Source organism: Chaetodon trifascialis, chromosome 4 (assembly GCF_039877785.1).
Source record: "Chaetodon trifascialis isolate fChaTrf1 chromosome 4, fChaTrf1.hap1, whole genome shotgun sequence".
Classification (NCBI taxonomy): domain Eukaryota; kingdom Metazoa; phylum Chordata; class Actinopteri; order Chaetodontiformes; family Chaetodontidae; genus Chaetodon; species Chaetodon trifascialis.
The window spans coordinates 3,910,866-3,929,504 of NC_092059.1; the positions used below are offsets into that span (position 1 = coordinate 3,910,866).

Below are 18,639 nucleotides of genomic sequence, written 5' to 3' on the forward strand. Positions count from 1 at the left end.
TCCGTGACTCGAGGTGCAAAGAGGTGCAAACTTTGGTTCATCATAATGACATTAAAGGCTTTGTTGCTGTTATTTTGAGTGTGTTTTTGATTAATAAGTTCCATATTTGTACCCTCGTCTAAGTAAAGAATCATATCACCCAATTATCTTTGAGGATACGAATCAAGATCACCTTTTTATCGAAACTAATTCCATCTAGACATCTTAGGCGCTAATTATCAATGAATGGCGTGATTCTTCACTTCTAAAAACACAACTATCTCTGGTATGCAAGGTTACACAACTGCCACTGTGAGGATGTCAAAAAGGTCCCTCAGCATGGTCCATTTTCCCATAAGACCTTTGCTGTTTAATAGTGCTTCACTGATGAAATTAAGGGGCCAGCCAAAAGGCCACCATAATAACGTCTACAAAACAAATCACTTTGCTTCAGGCTGTAACCTCGTTAGAGCAATGCGCCATGGTTGCTTGGAGGATGTGTCTGAGCCCTGGCTGGCGAGGCGAGCAGGCAGAGATAAGCCTCACTGACAGTAGTGATAATGGGAGAGCAGGAATGATTGCCTGGAAAATAATCACAGCCAAAGTATTTCAGCCGCATGATACCACGTTCTCATTTATTTAGTGATATCAATGCTACAACTTCCCCCTCAGGCTTCAAGGTTATCTGGCAGATAATATGCAAGGGTCAAGATGTTTGATTGATTGTTGACTAGTACAAGGTTGTTATCATTCTCTTAGGATGTATAACTGGACGTATCTGTGTTTCATGTTTTGACACTGGCCCTCACAAACTGAGTGAATGCATTAGTTCTGCTTGGAAAAGCAGAGCAGTTCAATAACTCTGTCTCATCTCCTGTGACAGATCCTGGAAAGTCGGACTACCAGACCAGGAACAATTCATTTCCAGTGGCTCAGCACCACTGCAGTGATTATTATGTAAGTCGAATTAGAATTTGATTTTCCCTCACTTTTTGTGAAACATGAACTACAAACCTACAGCTATAGCTATATGGAAACAGGGTCAAATTGTTTTTGGACAAATTTATGGAAATGGTGTCCAAGCATCATGTCTTTAAGAGGTTTACCTTGGCAGAAGTTGATCTAAGACTGGGCACTGCTGGAAAACATGCTGCTAACTTTCATAGTATGCTACCAACACATGGAGAACATCACGCTGTAGACAATGATGGTTGATAAATGTTTTGACAAACCCACATAGTGTTATTTATGATTTAAGACGTGTGTCCTTTGCAGGGCTGAACATTCAAGATGACTCACATGCTGTTAAGCCTGCCTTTCACTCAGAAAGTGGAAGCTAGCAAGCTAGGCTAACTAGCGCCCACTGAAAAGTGTAAGATAATTACCAAATGCAGCTAACTAGCTTCCACTCAGGAAGTGGAAGATGTTAGCAAACAAGGCTAGCTAGCTTTTACTCAAAAAGAGTAAGGAAGTTAGCAAACAAGGCTTACTAGCTTCATCTCAAAAAGTGTGAGCTACTTAGCAAAAGAGGCTGACTACCTTAAACTCAATGTATGATTGTCAGCAAACAAAGCTAATTAGCTTTCACTCAAAAAATGTAAGATAGTTGGGAAACAAGGCTGACTTGCCTCCACTCAAAAATTGTAAGCTAGTTAGCAAGAGTGGCTAACTAGCTTCAACTCAAAGAGTGTGACCTAATTAGCAAAACAAAGCAAACTAGCTTCAAAAAGTGGAAGACAGGAAACAAGCCTCACTAGCTTCCATTCAAAAGTGTAAGCTAGTTAGCAAACGAGGCTAACTAACTTCTACTCAAAAAATGTCACCAAGTGAAAATAAGTGGAAGGTAGCTTACAAACGTTAACAGTGACTCACACTAGGCATTATTTTTCGTGTAGTTATTCATTCATACTCAAGTTATGTGTAGCACATTATACAAAGGAGATGGTCTAGCTAGCATTAGCAGTCAAAGCTCACAGCAACAGGCGGTCCTGTAACGTCAGCCTTTCAAGGTTGTGTTTTTTGGTGTACATGGACTGCAGCAGTGAACTGGCGTTTTCCTGGGTTGCACATGAGGTAACTTAAATTTTATTTTCACTGTGCTGCATGAGGGGTTGTCTCTGGAGGGGATTCTTAATGAATGTTTGCTGAGTATTATGTTTCCTTTATAGTGTGATTAACTGCTGGCTCGCTGTCATTTAATGGAATATCTCAACAAACAGGCATGGCATCTGTAATCTAATCCACAGCACAAAGTGTTCATAAATCATGCAGTGGAGTGGAAAATGTGGTAAGTGACACTGATTCTGCTAATACGGTATTGTTTTTCAGCTTCTGATATTATTCAAATGACAGCGATCATGAGTCAGAAGCTATTTCACCAAACAGCGTTTCATTTTTTCATTTTCTTCCTCAGGCTCAGTAGTTTTGTAGCATATTTGAAATTCAAATCAAAACTCTGTGATGTTAACTTCAAAGGTGAACCATGTCCAAGGTCAGTTTCCATGCATGTTATTTGCTCCCTGATAACGCTTCATCTGAGCTCAAGGGTGTCAGTAATAGGTAATAAAAACTGCTTTTCAACACTACACACCAAGTATCTCTGCTCCAAATGATGCACAATTTCATTTAAACATGCTGAAATGTAGACATTATCGTCCTGATTCTAGCTTCATTACACAACATACTCGGGTTGATTCATACCATTTTTTTTTCCCATTTTCAAATTGCATCCCATATTAATTTCTTCACTGTGAACTGGGTCAGCGAATGCTCGCAGACGCTGGGTCATGGAGCAGCACGTTAACACGGCGTCTGCATTTCTGAAGGTTATTCTTGAAAAGATACAACATGTGAAATTACTTTAGATTTAGCCCAGAATGAAAAATACTTTAAAAATGGCATCACTTTGTCACTATTTGTGGATGAAGTTTTATCAGAATCATAGGGAACAGTTAATGATTCATGATTGGTTCATTTCAGTAACATCTCTTGTGAAGTATTTCAGTAAAATCTCTTGTGAAGTATTTCAGTAACATCTCTTGTGAAGTACTGCTGTCAGCATATAATCAGCCGGAAACATGATTGCTTTTAATTGATCAAACCCACGTAGAATCAATAACTGTTTAGATTCTGCCTTACTGGTCAAATCTAGGCTACAGTGTTAATTGCTTTTACAGTTCTTTTATGAGCATTTATCAAATGAGAACATGTTAGTGTTAAAGGTTAAACAGTTAAATGAATAGCTTGATATTTTGGAAAATACATTTACTGACTTTCTTAGCAAAGATTACAAGTTAAATCGATGCCACTCTCATGTTTATGAGTCAGTTTAGCACAAAGACAGAAAACAGCTAAAAAAAAAGCAAAATCTGTCATTCAGCATTCATACGTTTGTTTGTTTATTACCCCCAAAACACAAAAAGTCATTTTCACTTCAGTGCATTTGTACGTATACAAAAAACAATATAAAGCTGCTGCTATACAAGTGTGAAGGGATGACTAACCAACCGACACATCACGCCCATTATGGTGGCTCTCCAGTGTAAAAACAACATATTAATGAACCCGTAACAAAGATGTGAAAACACAACAGTTTGATTACAACCCAGTGACAACTCCTGAAGACCGAGCAGTGACCCCTGACCAGCAGTCTCAGTATTATTACTCACATTGAACACGTTAGTCACACGTTAGCCACGTTAGCATGGTGTGTTTGCAAAATGGGTATATGTTATGTAATTATTATGGTATCCAAATAATACTACATTATCATTATTTATGTTTATTTTTGTCATTCACTCGAGTTTTATATACTTACTTTTATGCTTCCAGCTTTCAAACTGGACATAAAACTGAAATGTTTTTCTCATTTAATAGGTTCTACTAAGTTCTGACCATATCAGTTATGAATGATACCTTTGCTTTCCATCAATATTATCCAGTTAAAAATATAATAAAAATATATAATTTTATATACAATGTTGAAACCAGACAAAAAGCAGCAGCAAATTCGCTGATTCTGGATGGTTCTTCTCATCCTTTACAGCTGCAGTTAAAACAGAATTACCGCTCTTCATCCATAATAAACATTGCAGAGAATGAGGACAGCATGTCTGTGGGGTGATGCAGATTTAACCCTACTGATTAAGCAGAGGCCTCATAAAATCATTTTTTTGAATCTTTTGAGAGGATGAACTTATGTTGTGCTCACCGTATGGAAAATAAAGTGACGGGCAGTTTATTGATTGTGCTGTGTAACTCAGGCAGCTGCTCCCCATTGGCCCTGCAGGGCATACTCTCCATCGGCATGCTCCCAGCAAACGTCCCTTACTTCCAACTGAACTGAACAGACAGGGTCTCTCTGCAAATGCATCGACTCCTGCTGATCAAATGGCAATTTAGTATTTTGTCCATTATGCTGTAAAATAATTCACGCATTTTAAAATCTGAACTTATATGTAAAATGTATCTCATGTGAGACTATTCATACATTGTCTCTCTGTCAAGTGTTGTGATCTGCTGGATTGCACCAGTTATTCCTGAATCCATCATGTGTGTTTGGTCCTTCCTTAGTTTAAAACTACAGATTTACTACATTTCATTGCACCAAAGTTTGAGAAGTGTCTCAGCTTGTAAAGACTTTATTAATGTGTAAATAAGGTGTTATGAACCATTGCTAACGCCATACAACTAAAAGTACCGCAAACAAGAAATTACCATCACAAGTTGTAACATGACTGCCAAAATTTGTTTTATTAACATCTGTGTGCATGAAGAGATGTGTTTCAGATTATGCTAACTAAAATTCAATCATTTAATCTACAATTAGTTAACAATTTTGCTGTAACATGATTTTTGTAAAGTCAAACTCGTGTCATTATTAAACAGCATTTTAATCAGGTCAGATATGTTGACCTATTCGACTACTCTTCAGTCTTATTAGCAAGCTGATGTTACATTTGTCAGTTCAGTCATGCAACACTTACACCTGGCAGTTGCTGCATTTTAATTCATTGCCGTGTAAATCCCCACTCAATAAGTACTTACATTAATTATTCTGAATTTGAATTTAGAAACATCTGGAGCAACTGACAGCAGGTGTGCTAGAAATTAAAGCCAAACCAGAGAGATGTGAGTAGTGAAGAAGAACGAAGTGAAGTGTCAAACATTTGTAATGTCACTTTTGGTCTTAAGCGGATGAAGACGTGCTTTCAGTTTAATGGCCAGTGGCCACAGCTATAGTGTTGTAGCGTGTTAAACATTAGCATCTTACTCTGTCAATGACTTCACATTATCAGCAGCTTGGTGAACAAGTCTCTGACATTATGTTGCTGTATGTCTGCTTTGATCTCCTGCACCATCAAAAAATTGATAAATATCTGATAGAGATGGTCAGTTATCATGAAGTGTTCAGCTGTGATCAGCTCTACAGAGAATTATTGGAATCTTCAGTGTGTTGTTGATCACTTTGTGCACAGTGTGATCTCGTGGTAAGGCATGCTTATTCACCTGTGACACAGCATAACAGGGAGGGCTGCACGCGGGGAGAGGGCTGCCCCACACATGAACAGGTCAAACCACACGGCCTCAGAGGGTCCACATGCTGTTCAGGAAGTTACCAAGGAAACGATGTGCAGGCCCCTCCTTGAAAATCCTCAAAATGAGACATTCACGTCAACTTTTCCGGGCAGTACCAAAAAACCACAAGGTGAGTAATTTGAAAGTTACTAACAAAGACATGCTTGTCTGTGACTACAGCACAGGAGAAGGACACAGCCAACACGGCTAACGAGTACAAAATGAGTTTTCTTCCACTGAATGCTGGTAGGGAACATTCATGTAGGATAATCTGACCTGGAATTTCAAGTCAATTAGCGTAATCATGAAATGGTTCATAAAAGTTCACATAATTCAAACACTCACTGTACATCTGAGGGAAGATTGTGGGAAATTTGGGGAAATATGGATTAATGTGACGTTCAGATCAGTAATGGTCGTGTTATGGAGTTGGACTAAGTCCTCTGTTAACCTGAAAGCGGGAACAGGCTGTAAGTGCCACAGTAGAAATGCAAACTGTGGCTTGTACAGTGGCATGTACAGTCAGTGAAAGGCTGACACTTGTGTCCTGCACCAACCACATTCTCCAACTTTTTACTGTCATCTTCTTGTGCACCTGTCGCAGGTGACTGCTGCTTTGACACTAAAGCTCATTGCTCTGAGTCAGGTTTCTTTCACAGTGCAGAAAATGTTGTGAATTATGCTGCCGCAGTTCAAATTTACTGGTATCTTAAAAATCACAGCTCGTACTAAGAACTACCTCTATCTCACAGCTTTCTAGGAAATATAGCAAACTGAAGAGAGCGGGAAGCAGGAAGGATGATGTAAATCTGCATCTAAGAGGATGATGGGTTTACATTCCTGCAAATGTGGATTAAAGAAATAGTCAAAAACTTGATGTATGTTTTGTTTTGACATCATATTTCACCTTCTATCAGAGAAAACATCCATCCATCCATTGTCTATACCCGACTATCCCTTTCCAGGATTGCGGGGGGGCTGGAGCCTATCCCAGCTGTCAACGGGCGAGAGACGGGGTACACCCTCACTCTCAGTGCTCTCATTAGAGATGCTTCTGAATGCTGTTTTAAGTGAAAAGCTTGGATAAAACCCTGCATGCTACCTGTCCCGCATCAAAGAGCAAACAGACAGATCTAGCAACTAGCAAACACAGCGAGCCAGATATGTCCCTCAGGAGCAATCAAAACACAGCTAAATGCTAATGTGGCTCTGTATACATGAAGCAAGCAACCGTTTGCATAAAAGTTTGTCATATCGGCTTTATAAGCTGATGATCTGCCAGTGTTGTGTTTAAAAGTTTGGGGCCACATGTGTAACTGCAGCATTTCCAATTTCATTCCAGCTTTTGTGAAAATAATTCTCCTTTCTCCGTTATATTTCTTGTCACTTGCTGCTATATAATAAAGGCTAAAATGGTCAAATAACGTGCATGTTAGACCACAGAAACAGCATCAGATTATCAGGATTCTTGCCTGCTCATACATGTTTTGGCAGGACAGCATTCACCGCTGTTATATTTATCTGAATGGGAGGCGTTCGGCGTTTAAAGTCCTTTCTCTGCCTCCCTCTAAAAGTTTGTTTTGGACTGAGGTGTTTTGCTCGACCTCGTGTATCCACCGCGCTGTCAAAGAGCCAATCCAGGAGGCCGTCGTCCCTCCAGCCGCTGCATAGACACTCTATTGTTGATGAGCTGAAGTCCAGCGCACACGCTGCATACCAGATTCCATCCACAGCCTATCTCAGAATGCTGCACCTCCTGGTAATCTTGACAAACCCTTGATCTATGTCAACAGTGGGCTGCTATGTTATCACCACAGATTCAATGGTCTTACAAAGGAGTGTATTACATTGTTTACCTATAAGGGCATGAAAACAGAGCAGCACATAACGCTGGCTGTTTCACTGTGGACGAACAGAAACGCTGAACCCTTCACACAGGTGAAGGAAACGAGCGACTCCATTCTGAAGTTTGAGACTTAAAAGGGAATTGAGACTAGAGTTGTTCTTTTTATGTTATACAAGAAAATGCGGTTTATATCATGTTATTTGAACTTGAACTTTTCATTTCCTAAACAAGTTTTACTGAAACTTTGTGTCTTTTGAAGTGAAAAAGGGGTCATGGCAGTCATTTGTGTAGTGGTTTGCACTCAGTGTAACAGAGTCGTCAGTACTGTCAAACCTTTTCAATGTCTTTTACCTTTGGAATTAATATTTTTGTGAGTTTTGTCTCACAGCAGCCGTGTTCTTGGGAACAGCTGGTACTACTGTGTACTTGTACTGTAGCATACAGAAGCATAAAACACTGTGAGCCATGAGGATTTGGAGTTGCTCTTACATTTATGTTCAGTAACAGATGTAAAACCTTGTACCTGATATATGCTGCTGTGTGACAAAACATAAATGCATCCATGTGGAAGTTTACAGATTAGTGTTTGTAGGGAAACTGAATTTGCTTGACTTCCCTCACAGGGAGGAGAGAAAGTAAAGTCACAGTAATGCTCATAGACTAAAGTAATTCAGTCAAACAAATCATTATTACTCATAAATTCAGTTTATATGACGTGTTTTTCATCTTCGTAACTCAGAATGGTGAGTTCATGACTTGTAAACTCTTCCTGGGCTTTGATTCAGCTGATCATATAACAGTTAAATGACAAACACTATCAGTGTAGCAGCACATTTTCTTGGCCTGAACTAAATTTGAAGCAGCTCTCCAGAAATCCTCCCTTCGCTCTTCTGGCGTGGATAAAGTCGCAGGACAGACTTGTTGTGTACCGTCTGCGTCATTGCCATTGACCCACGAGTTTGCTTATGATAGCACGAATGGATTTCTAGACTGGACGTTAGTATTATACAGTTCAATTCAGTCCTCTGTGAAATGTTTGATTGCGTACAAAGTGTATTCTCTGGTAAGTATTCACTAATAACCTCAGTCAATCTTCTGTGTGCCATCATACAGTCACTCTCCGACTTCTCGGCACAGTGTCATCATTTCATGACTCATGACCAAGTGACACTGATCTTCCGCAGTGCACTAATAAAATGTCGAATTCAGCTAAAATACGGACCACTGATTCTTCCAATTCAAATGATTTAAGACTTTCCTGATCGTTTAAAGTAAAAAAAGACTCTTTGAGGACTCTGTTGGCTTGCATGTCAGAGGGCAGGTTGAATTCCACTTCCCTGTAATTGTCAGCCTCTCTGAATTCTCACCTCCCTTCCTGTTTAGCTTTTCTTCCTCCAGCTTTCGGTTCTCTGTATTTTTCCATGTGTGCTGGAATACTAAACTTTCCTGTGTGTGTACATACTGCACATGTGTGCATATATATTCTAGAGTAAACAGGAATCTACTGGACAGTCACATGTGAACGCCTCCTGGTTTTATTACAGATGTTATGATTATCATGTTAGCATGTAGCAACCACAGCATTAGCCATTGGTGCATTATCAAAACTTCTAGATGCTAAGTGCTAACAGAGTTAGTGTATCAGAGTTAAAATGACACAGTTCTTCTGTCTGTAACTATAGTTTTGGCAGTTGTGACCAAAATATAATGTTTAAGCTTCCTAAAAAGAAAGAGGATAGGATTTGCTGAGGCTAACAGAAACTAGCTTAAAAGTGGAGCCTGTGAGTTCTGTTCCTCTTCCTCAGTGTAGTTTCTTTGGTATATTATCTCACATATTGAAAACATTTCCAAACCTTCAACTATGATTTGGCTTCCTTCTTAACATTTTGCTTCTTTAGAAACAACATGTTAACTGTCAGAACTGTTTTATATCTGAAAACAATGCTGACATTCAACCCAACAATATGACCAGATGTTTTAGCAGGATTTAAACTATGTTCTTTTAACTTAAAGTACTTCTAGGTGCCATTCTTAATATAATATACACAGTAAGCAACTGTCCCAGTAAAATACTTGTTTCCACACCTGTGGCTGAAGCTAATCATGGCTAAGATCAGTTTAGGCCTCTTTCACTGCAGACTATAGGGATGTGTCGTTCGTGAACGAGTCAGCTCTTTTAAGTGAACTATGGGAGACGATTCTTTCTTTTTCATAAATGAGTACAGGACAGAATAATATGACGAGTCTTGAACATGTTTGCTAAAGAAACGTCTCATTTTGGTGACACCTTAGGACCCAAATATGGTGCACCGGTTGTCTATATATAAAAAAAGTTAAATACAAATGATATAAAGTTTTTATACCACACATAATGGTATTCTGGTAATTACAAGGTTGATATAATTCCACTGAATATATATGATGATATATGAGCACAGATACCAATCACAGGTGAAAATATTACTTAATTCGGCTGAATAATAACAGGCAGTGCATGAAGAGCCACCTGAGCAGAATGACATGTGTCCCTGAAAAGACTTTCCACCGACAGTAAACTTCAATCCTTATCGATACATGAAGTATTTCAGGAAGTGCGGCTAATTTCTTCTTCGCTTCCACATTAGAGTGTGGAGACTCGAGGGGTGTAGTCCGGACCGGTCGCCATGGCACCGGCATCGTTTCAACCGTTGGGCTCAGAGTTCGACTCTTTCTCTCGACCTCGCCGTCTGTGTGCGCTCATCGGCGGGGCCAGCCTGTAGCGACACCCCCTCTTCGTTTGCCTCTTACGCAAAAAGCAGCGGAGGGTTGTGATTTGCTCGCCTCAGCCCTCCCTCCTCCTGGGGTAACTTATTACGGGAGTTTGCGGGCGGAGTCGGTCTCCCTGAGAGATAAATTGTGTGTGGTACAACTGGTAGAGTCGGGTACGGAACTGTCCTTTCGCTTCTTCCGTGAGGGACAGTTAACAGCCAGAGCCCGAACCAGCCGAACCAAACCGTTAAATCAAGCGAAAAGGGGGATATTACAGGGAGCGAACATGTCGGGGAATAAAGACAGTGACGGCGGATGGAGGACATTTCTGTGGAATTCGGAGAAGAGGGAGTTTTTAGGACGAACGGGGTGCAGTTGGTGTAAGTACTCATTTCCTTGATTTTACCGAATTAAGCGTCTTTGCTGCTGTCTGGAGACGACGCCCCGGTGTCCGTTGGAGCTCGCCTGGCTCACGGAGTGGAAAGTGTCGGAGCTCCGGGGGGATTTTTCTGTTTTTTCCTCCATTTCCTGACTGAACAGACGGCACCTGTTAGACCTCTGTGCCTCGCACACGCTGCGTCGTGACTCCGGGTTTCAATGGAGGCTGTGTGGAGAAGTTAAGTCCGTCAAATCACACAAAAAGTCAGGTGTGAAAAACGAAATGTCACAGTTAACCAAGCAGACACGCCACAGGTCGAATGAGAAGGAGGGGGATAAGACTAATTAATGGGGAAAAAAATCAATTTACTCGCACTATAAATGATTTGTTCCTTTACATATCTGGCTCTTAGCTCACATGATTATGACAAAATTCAAATTAGACCCTTAGTTTGGTGTTTAATAGGAAATGATGCCTCATTATCGGACCGTTCATTAACAGACGTCCTTTATGAAAAGGTCATCCTGAAGGACGTCGTGTGGGCCAGGACCCCCCACCAAACCCCAACGGCCAAAGTTGGGTTTGGCCGTCGCGTCCACCTCTTGTATGTTCACCCAGCAGTGAGAGTAGAAGAGGAAACAGGACATTTTATTCCTTCATAATAAGATGAACAGCTAATCTGTGGATCCAGCATGCAGGCCCCCCTTTCACTCAAACCCAAGATTAATGGATTCGGCTCTAAGCGTTTTACACTGTTTTCAATACTTTAAGACGAGGGAATGCTCGCCTAATGCGGCCAGCACTGGTTGTTGATTTGATAGGATAACTAAACGTCATTATATGGTGCCAATTAAGCTCGCTAAACCGTTTAACAAAGTCTAAATGGCATTTTTTCCGGGTTCGGCCAGGCGCCGCTTGGCAACATGGTGCTGTGGAGCAGATCACGACTCACATGTCTCAAGGGCCGCCCCCCACCCCCCCTTCCATCTATCAGTTTCTCTCCTCTCTAAAGGGCCTGACTTCAAATCCCATGAAGATTAATTAAAATGAAAGCGTTTATTTCAGTGAGACGATGATTGTCGGACCAAAAAAAAAATCAGAGTATCGTCGTTATCGTGGACGCTCAGTTCGTAGCGAACTTATAGGAGCGACTTTAAAGTGTCGCATCAGCGCAGTGAGGAAGTATAGTACTGTTAGCAGTGCTTGTATTTGTACTGTGAGTGAATACTACACGGTGGTGCTCTCAGTCGTGAAGAGCAGCGATGTCGCACTAACTAAAATCCATGTAGCTCTAAAAGCAACAGGTCTGTCCGCGGTCGTGAGTTGCTGAAACGAGAACCAGTGCGCGTCAGTAACGCTTGACGGAGTTTGAACTGAACTCCATTTCGGCTCTTTTAAACATGCGACATGTGGGAGCTGATAAGTGTAGGACGCGCGGCTCGTTCCGGTGCGTTCAGGTCGTCAGGAAACTGTCGACGAGGCTGCGACAAATAGCGCCAGTGGGAGCGGAGAGACGGCGAAGGTGTGAATGTGGTGACGGCGCCTTTTCACGCTGCAGCGGCGGTGCGGTGGGGGAGGTGCGCTCCATTCAAACTCTGCCCTCCGCCGCCAGCAGGCCGCTTTTCTCTGCTGTTTACTCTTCTTAGCAACGGTGTTGATATCTGACATCTGTGGCTACAAAAGGGTGTTGTGTGTCTGAATCCGCCACGTGCACTCACACACCTGAAACCCCGTCCTTTCTTATAAATCTCAGGTAATTGGTCATACACACGTCCTTGTTGTACTTTTAACCAGATAGGAATACTACTGAAGCTCACATTAATACTATCAGGCCCTCACATGGCTGACAAAGAGCAAAAATTGCTGTAACTCCACACTGTTTTTCACCTGCGTCCAGGGGAGTAAATATAATTTGTTATGCAAATGCAGCTCAGCCACACAGCAGGTGCTGCCTGCAACATTTTTTAATTTCTACAGGAATCACTTGATAGTATCTCCACACAGATCGTCAGCATGGGCGTCCGTCTATAGTTTCCCTCTCAACAGGTGCATCTCCCTGTGCTCCATCTTCAGCTGCAGACACGCTCATTAGAAAATAGCTCACCGAGCATTTACACTGATATCAGCCTCCAGCCACACTGGAGCACTGAATCAGAGCCGGCTGTGTCCAAAGTGTGGATTTATAAGATTAATTCAGTTTGTAAGAAGTTTGTAAGATGGCCACTCAAGACAAACGGCTCCATCTGCACTGTGCTGCCTGCGATGCATGCGTTTGCCTCTTAGCATGAAATAAAGGGATGTCACTCTGGATGGCATGTGCTGGAAACACTGCTCCTGTGCTCTTGGTGTATTTGAAATGCAAAAAGTCACAGTATCAGAGAGACAAGGCGTGGAGAGGGCAGGCCCAGCCAACTCCCGCAGTCCCCTCAGTCTGCAGTCTGTTGCAGGAGATAAGGTTGTGGAATTGAACCTGTTACCGACTTGCCAAACTGGTTTCGCATTGGCTGATTTGGACTTGCAAATGGCAGCGGGAAGTTATTTGGGAAGGTGCCACTACAACAGCAAATAAACCAGGAAAGAGATGGTTGATGACGATCCTGCAGTCTGTTGGAAGGAATCAGAGTCAGACTGATGCCAGAAGATGGCTGTTAATCAATGACACAACACGTCTATCCTGTAAAAAACTGACATGAAGCCAGATGTCATGTTGAAGGTAGAAGTCGTTGGAGTTTTGTCAGATTCCAACTCCCAGAGATGAATGGAAAGTCAAATAAACAACTGCAAAATGAGGATAGCCAAGTTATTGTTGGGCTGATTTGAAGATACGCCGTGGGATCAGACTATAAACTAAATGTTGGGTTTTACTTGAGCTTGGCTTGAGCAGTCCATAGCAGAGCCGCAGTATGGACACGCTGCTGTAAAGGCAAAGGCAAACAAGAACAACTGGACGAATCTGAAGGTGATTAAAAACACGTTTCAGTATTGATCAGCGTACTGCAAACTGAACTCCACTGAGAGCAGGCAAACGACAAAAGCTCAGCACAAGTTTCTGTGTAACGGTGACACGAGGAGGAGAAAGTGAAGCTTTTGTGTTCAGTTAGATGAGGACACTGTTTTCAAGCCAAACCTGTTGGAAGTGTGGGGGAGGGGTCGGCTGACAGAGCGGCGAGTGACTCATCCTGTTGATCTGGAAGCGCGGCCCTCCTGCCGTTGCATAATGGGTAAATTTTAAGTAAGGTGAAAGAACCTCGATGTTGCCGTGGCGATCTCATTGCAGGTTATTTGATTTGCTGGTGAAAGTTACTGGAGGTCAAAGCTGTGCGATATGAAATACAATAAACACAACAATCATTGTTCAGCCATTACTGTTAAATAAAGTTTTTTCAGTAGCTCTTCAGTGTGGGGGAAGGACATTAAACATGTGGGGGATTTCTTTTGTGGGTTATTGAGGCTTCAATGTCAGAAGCGGTCACAGCTGGAGGTAGATTTTAATCGCAAGTGCTTGCAGACGCCATCCGGCTGATTAATCGATTATCTGCCGCTCACACTGATGAACTTTTTGATAATTCTGAAGGTTTTTCTTTCTAACAGTTTAGAGAAGTAGGTAAACAAACCAAGTGGCTTTTTGGGACATGCTGCATTCTGTTCATTCACTCAAAGGAACTTTTGGTGCTTCATTAAAAGATGTCATGAAAATAACTTTGTTCTTTTGTTGTTCATTGTACTGAAACATGTCTTCTGCTGTGACACTCAAATCAGCCTGCTTTTATGAATCCATTTATGGTTTTTGACTCTTCAAAAAGTCCAACCAGCACTTTGCAATGAGCTGAAACAGAATGGCAGCAAATGCTCACATGTGAGGAGCTGAAATCAGGGAATGTCTGATGACTAATGGTGAAACTGGTTGTGTATTTCTCAGTTTGTCTGCTTCTCGTTGCAGCTCTAATCATCTTACATTGTGAATGAAATGTGCCTTTTCCCCCGCAGTTAAAATCATCTTGTTCTACGTGATATTCTACGCGTGCTTGGCTGGAATTTTCATCGGGACCATCCAGGCGCTGCTGCTCACGTTAAGCAACTACAAACCCACCTATCAGGACAGAGTCGCCCCACCAGGTAAACATGCTCTTTGTCTTTCTGGCTCTGTGCGTTTTGGGTGTTGTGCTGCAGGGATTGATGTTTCATGGGCTCGCACGTTAAAGCAAACAGCTGTAATGGAAAGAGAAGTTTTGCTCTGCTCTGTCTCGGTGGTTAGAAATGTTCTTTGGCGAGGATGTCGCTGCCTGTGGTTCCCGTAGTTAAAAATGACTGTTGGGTGTGCCTTTAAGCAGCTACTCTATCAGAAGTCTCTCTGACCTTAGATAGGTTCAGCCATTTTGTCCTTCACTCCTCTCAGCCAGTCAATGTTTCCCCCCTCAGGCTACCGGGGAACTGTTGCAGCTTACACCCACTGTGACTAAAACGGTTCATGTGTGCTATGACTGTGTCACAGCACACACATGTTTAAATATAGACACGCGTGGCACTCAGAGTTTGTAGTTTATGCTTTGAAACAATGGTGTAGTTTATTCCCAGCTAAAACGCCTCTAAGCTTGTTTTTCTGGATTAAAAACATTTAATCTTGTAAAAACATCAAACGCTGCCTCAGTTGCACTGCGAGCGTTTCGAAATTTCCTGCAAGCTCGGAGATGGTGCAGATTTGAAGCGCCCAGCCTTCTCTTGTTGTGCCAGTACTTGTTTGTGCAGCACATGCTGTAGCCTTGGCGGTATTTTTAGCAGTCAATGTAAATGACTGGCCTCGTGCGCTCGGGTTAGTTTGCCTGCTGTTACGTCCGTCAGCCTCAGCGACTGGTGACAGTCAAAGAGTGGCCTGGCAGGGAAGCGAGCGCGGGGCGCTTTGAGCTGAAGCGAGTTTCCAGTAGTGGCAAGATAAAGGAAGCAGGGAGTAGTTAGATTTTTTTTTCTCAGCGCTGGAGCCCGCCTCTCACTCTGGGGCTAAAAGTTTCCATTGTGAGAGAGACACACGTGAGAGTGGATGGGTGGGGGCAGGGGATTGGTGAACTTTCACAAGCCACCACTGAAAATCAAACAGCTAGCGTTAGCTCTGTGCCTCTGCTGCACAAACGCCTCGAACCTCGCACACAACTACAGCAGTAAAAGGACAGATCGGCGAGCAGCGAGGCTGAGGAAAGGTTGGTGAATGTCATGTTTCATTTCACTCCTCTTACCCATCTCATTCCTCCTCATGCCACGCCTTCCTGAGGCCTTGTGCACAAGGTCTGTGGAAAATTACAGCCATAAAGAGCTGACAGAGACCATCTGAGGAAATCCCCAAGACCCCACAGTGTGTGTTGTCCTAAGATAATAGACCTGAGACTCTCTCTGGGTTCTACAGAGAACAGCTCGCACCTCACAACCACGAAACTCAATAAAACTGTGTTTTTTCTCAAGTTGTCGCATTTAACTCTGCTGGAATCAAAATTTCAATATTTGTTTTGCAGTTTCTAATCAAAGATTTTTGTTTTCCAGGTCTATCACACACACCACGCTCAGAGAAATCTGAGATTTCTTTCACTTTGTCTAAAGAGGACACATTTCAGAAGTACACCAACAGCATGAGGATTTTCCTCGAACAGTACGATTCCATGCGTCAGACTGATAATCAGAAATTTGAAGACTGTGGAGGCAAGTATGAGCCAATCACACGGGCACTGATTGATGCGTAACAATACTGTGACAATAGTCCATTAAGATTTGTAAAATGAGAACTATTAACAGGAAATACTTAAGGTCTACAGTAGTACTGCTAAAAGATTTGATGGACTTGAAAGTAGTGTAAATGTTAGCAAGAACGTGCTTTTTGTGTACTGTGTTTTTGTCTGTTTTCAGGTCTAATGTGTCTTTTTTTTGTACCATTTGCAGACACTCCTCAGTCATACAGGGACCGTGGAAGTCTGGAAAATGACTCAGGACAGAGGAAAGCTTGCCGTTTCCCGAGGTCTCTGCTGGGTAGCTGCTCAGGGGAGAGTGATCCCTATTTTGGCTTCAAGGAGGGAAAGCCGTGCATCATTGTCAAGCTCAACAGGATTGTCAACTTCAGACCAAGAGTACGTTTACTGCACACTTAACGTTACAGCTGTCGTAATCAGAGGTGTCCTCACGCTGATAAAGGCACAGTAAACAAACAATAAACAGTCGTAAAAGCAGTGAAGTTTAAATGTGTAAGATTCAGGCATTGAAGCTAATTGCTAATATTAACTAGCATGAAACATCACCCATCAAGAACTGAACATCTGGCCATGTGACTCGCCAGTCTGACGCCAAAAGGAGCCACGTCTTTGTTAGATGTGTCATAAAAAGGAGAATCCTTCACCTTGTAGAAATAAGCATCATAAAAACACTACGGGAAGCATAAATCAGGCATAGCTTACGGGCGTAGCTCACGGGCGTAGCTGAAAACACACAGTAAACGTTCTTAATGGTCTTCATTTCTGACATGCCGTCTGTGTGTGGCTGCAGACTGCAGGCTGGATGAAACGGATTTCTCAGCTTTGATGTCACTCGAACTGTCAGCAGTTCGTTGAGTTGCATTGTGGGTAATGTAGCCACCAGATTATGACAAGACAGAGGGGAAAGTGTGGAATTAAAAAGATGGAGAGAAACACTGTTCATGTTTCATTTGGATCTTTGCTGCATTCAAGGTGGCAACATATATAAATGTCGTTCTGAATAAACTCAAATCACACAAAGTTGCATCGTGTAAAGCCACAAGTCGCCGGCCACAACCAAACTTAATATGACCACCTGCTCAGGATGCCGTTAATCCACCGGCTCTCTTTTTTTAGGCTCCCTCCAGCAACGACTCCCTCCCAGGACCCCTGCAGGCCAAAGCACAGCCCAACCTGATTCCCATCTTCTGCAAGAATAAGGTACGTTCAGCATGGCGGCACCTGGCCATGATGCATTCGTACACAGAGAATATTTGTCTGTAGTATCAATGCTGTAAAAAAAGGTTAGACTTCATATTGGACTGTTGTGTTTGCAGAGGGATGAGGATGAAGACAAGATTGGAGAGATCAAGTACTTTGGCCTGGGCGAAGGCTTTCCTCTTCAGTACTACCCGTACTACGGCAAACTGCTGCACCCCCAGTACCTGCAGCCTCTGGTGGCCATTCAGTTTTCCAACATCACTCTTAACGAGGAGGTGCGCATCGAGTGCAAAGCATACGGAGCAAACATCAACTACAGCGAGAAGGACCGCTACCAAGGACGCTTTGATATTAAGCTCACAGTCAACTCGTGACCTCAGCCATGATAAGCACTCTCATTTTGAAACAAATAAAATGTAGAGCGAGTAAAAGAGTTCAGATAAACACCACTAGTCTTTGAACATTCATAATATACAGGACCTACACTTAATCTGTGTGCTTTACACTAGCTTTTCTGTGTGTTTGTCGAGGGTTAGAATGTAAAATACAAGAGTAGCAATAGCAAATATTTATTCTACTGTACATGAAAATATTCCTTGAGCCATGGGATGTGTTCATCTATTACTGTAAAACTGCAATTCCACTACTGATGTGTAGCGAGCTGTGTTTCTGTCCCCAAAGTATTCATCCTAATGTGGTTTCTATATATTTTTGGAGTGTCCAGTGCTGTAGTCCAGTCCTGTTGTAACCTCTCTTGTCTTATGTCAGCTTTCGTGGTCCAAGGTGTGTGCGCGTGCGCTCGTGTCTGTGTGCCGGTGTGTTAGTTCATGTGCGTGCGTGGGGTGTGTGTTAATGTGCTCTGACTAACTGAAATACTAGCATGGTACTCTGAACCTTTAAGGCCCATGTATGAGTAAATGACTGCGCTCCATGGAATCAGTTTTTTTGTGTGTTTCTTTATCCGAGTTGACTGTGGAAGGATACGTTTGTACACCTTTTCTTTGTTGTTCACCTTTAGCTGTAGGATATGGTTTGATGACATTTCTGTTTGATACTCTTACATCTGTTCATTCTTAATTCATAGTGTAGAGCTTTGTGGGTCCAGCCTAGAAGACTGTCACCGCCATGGAAACAGTGGCAACTCAGTGCTTTGAAATCTGTTTTGCTGGAGACATCACATG

The 18,639-nt window shown here is 42.3% G+C and overlaps 1 protein-coding gene across 1 annotated transcript; it reads left to right on the forward strand.

Moving 5' to 3' along the window:
- Positions 1-10,109: 10,109 nt before the first annotated feature.
- atp1b1a (ATPase Na+/K+ transporting subunit beta 1a) lies at positions 10,110-18,394 on the forward strand. Its single transcript, XM_070961716.1, has 6 exons — positions 10,110-10,530; positions 14,517-14,645; positions 16,059-16,214; positions 16,452-16,636; positions 17,375-17,458; positions 17,575-18,394. The coding sequence occupies exons 1-6, from the start codon at positions 10,437-10,439 to the stop codon at positions 17,830-17,832; spliced, it is 906 nt and encodes a 301-aa protein (XP_070817817.1). The 5' UTR covers positions 10,110-10,436; the 3' UTR covers positions 17,833-18,394.
- Positions 18,395-18,639: the final 245 nt, after the last annotated feature.

Bases quoted from the DNA above. Each gene is read 5' to 3' on its own strand.
- atp1b1a (XM_070961716.1), top strand. From the start codon at position 10,437: ATGTCGGGGAATAAAGACAGTGACGGCGGATGGAGGACATTTCTGTGG. The intron at 14,646-16,058 runs GTAAACATGCTC...TTTGTTTTCCAG, and splicing joins GGACAGAGTCGCCCCACCAG to GTCTATCACACACACCACGC. The intron at 16,215-16,451 runs GCAAGTATGAGC...TACCATTTGCAG, and splicing joins GAAATTTGAAGACTGTGGAG to ACACTCCTCAGTCATACAGG.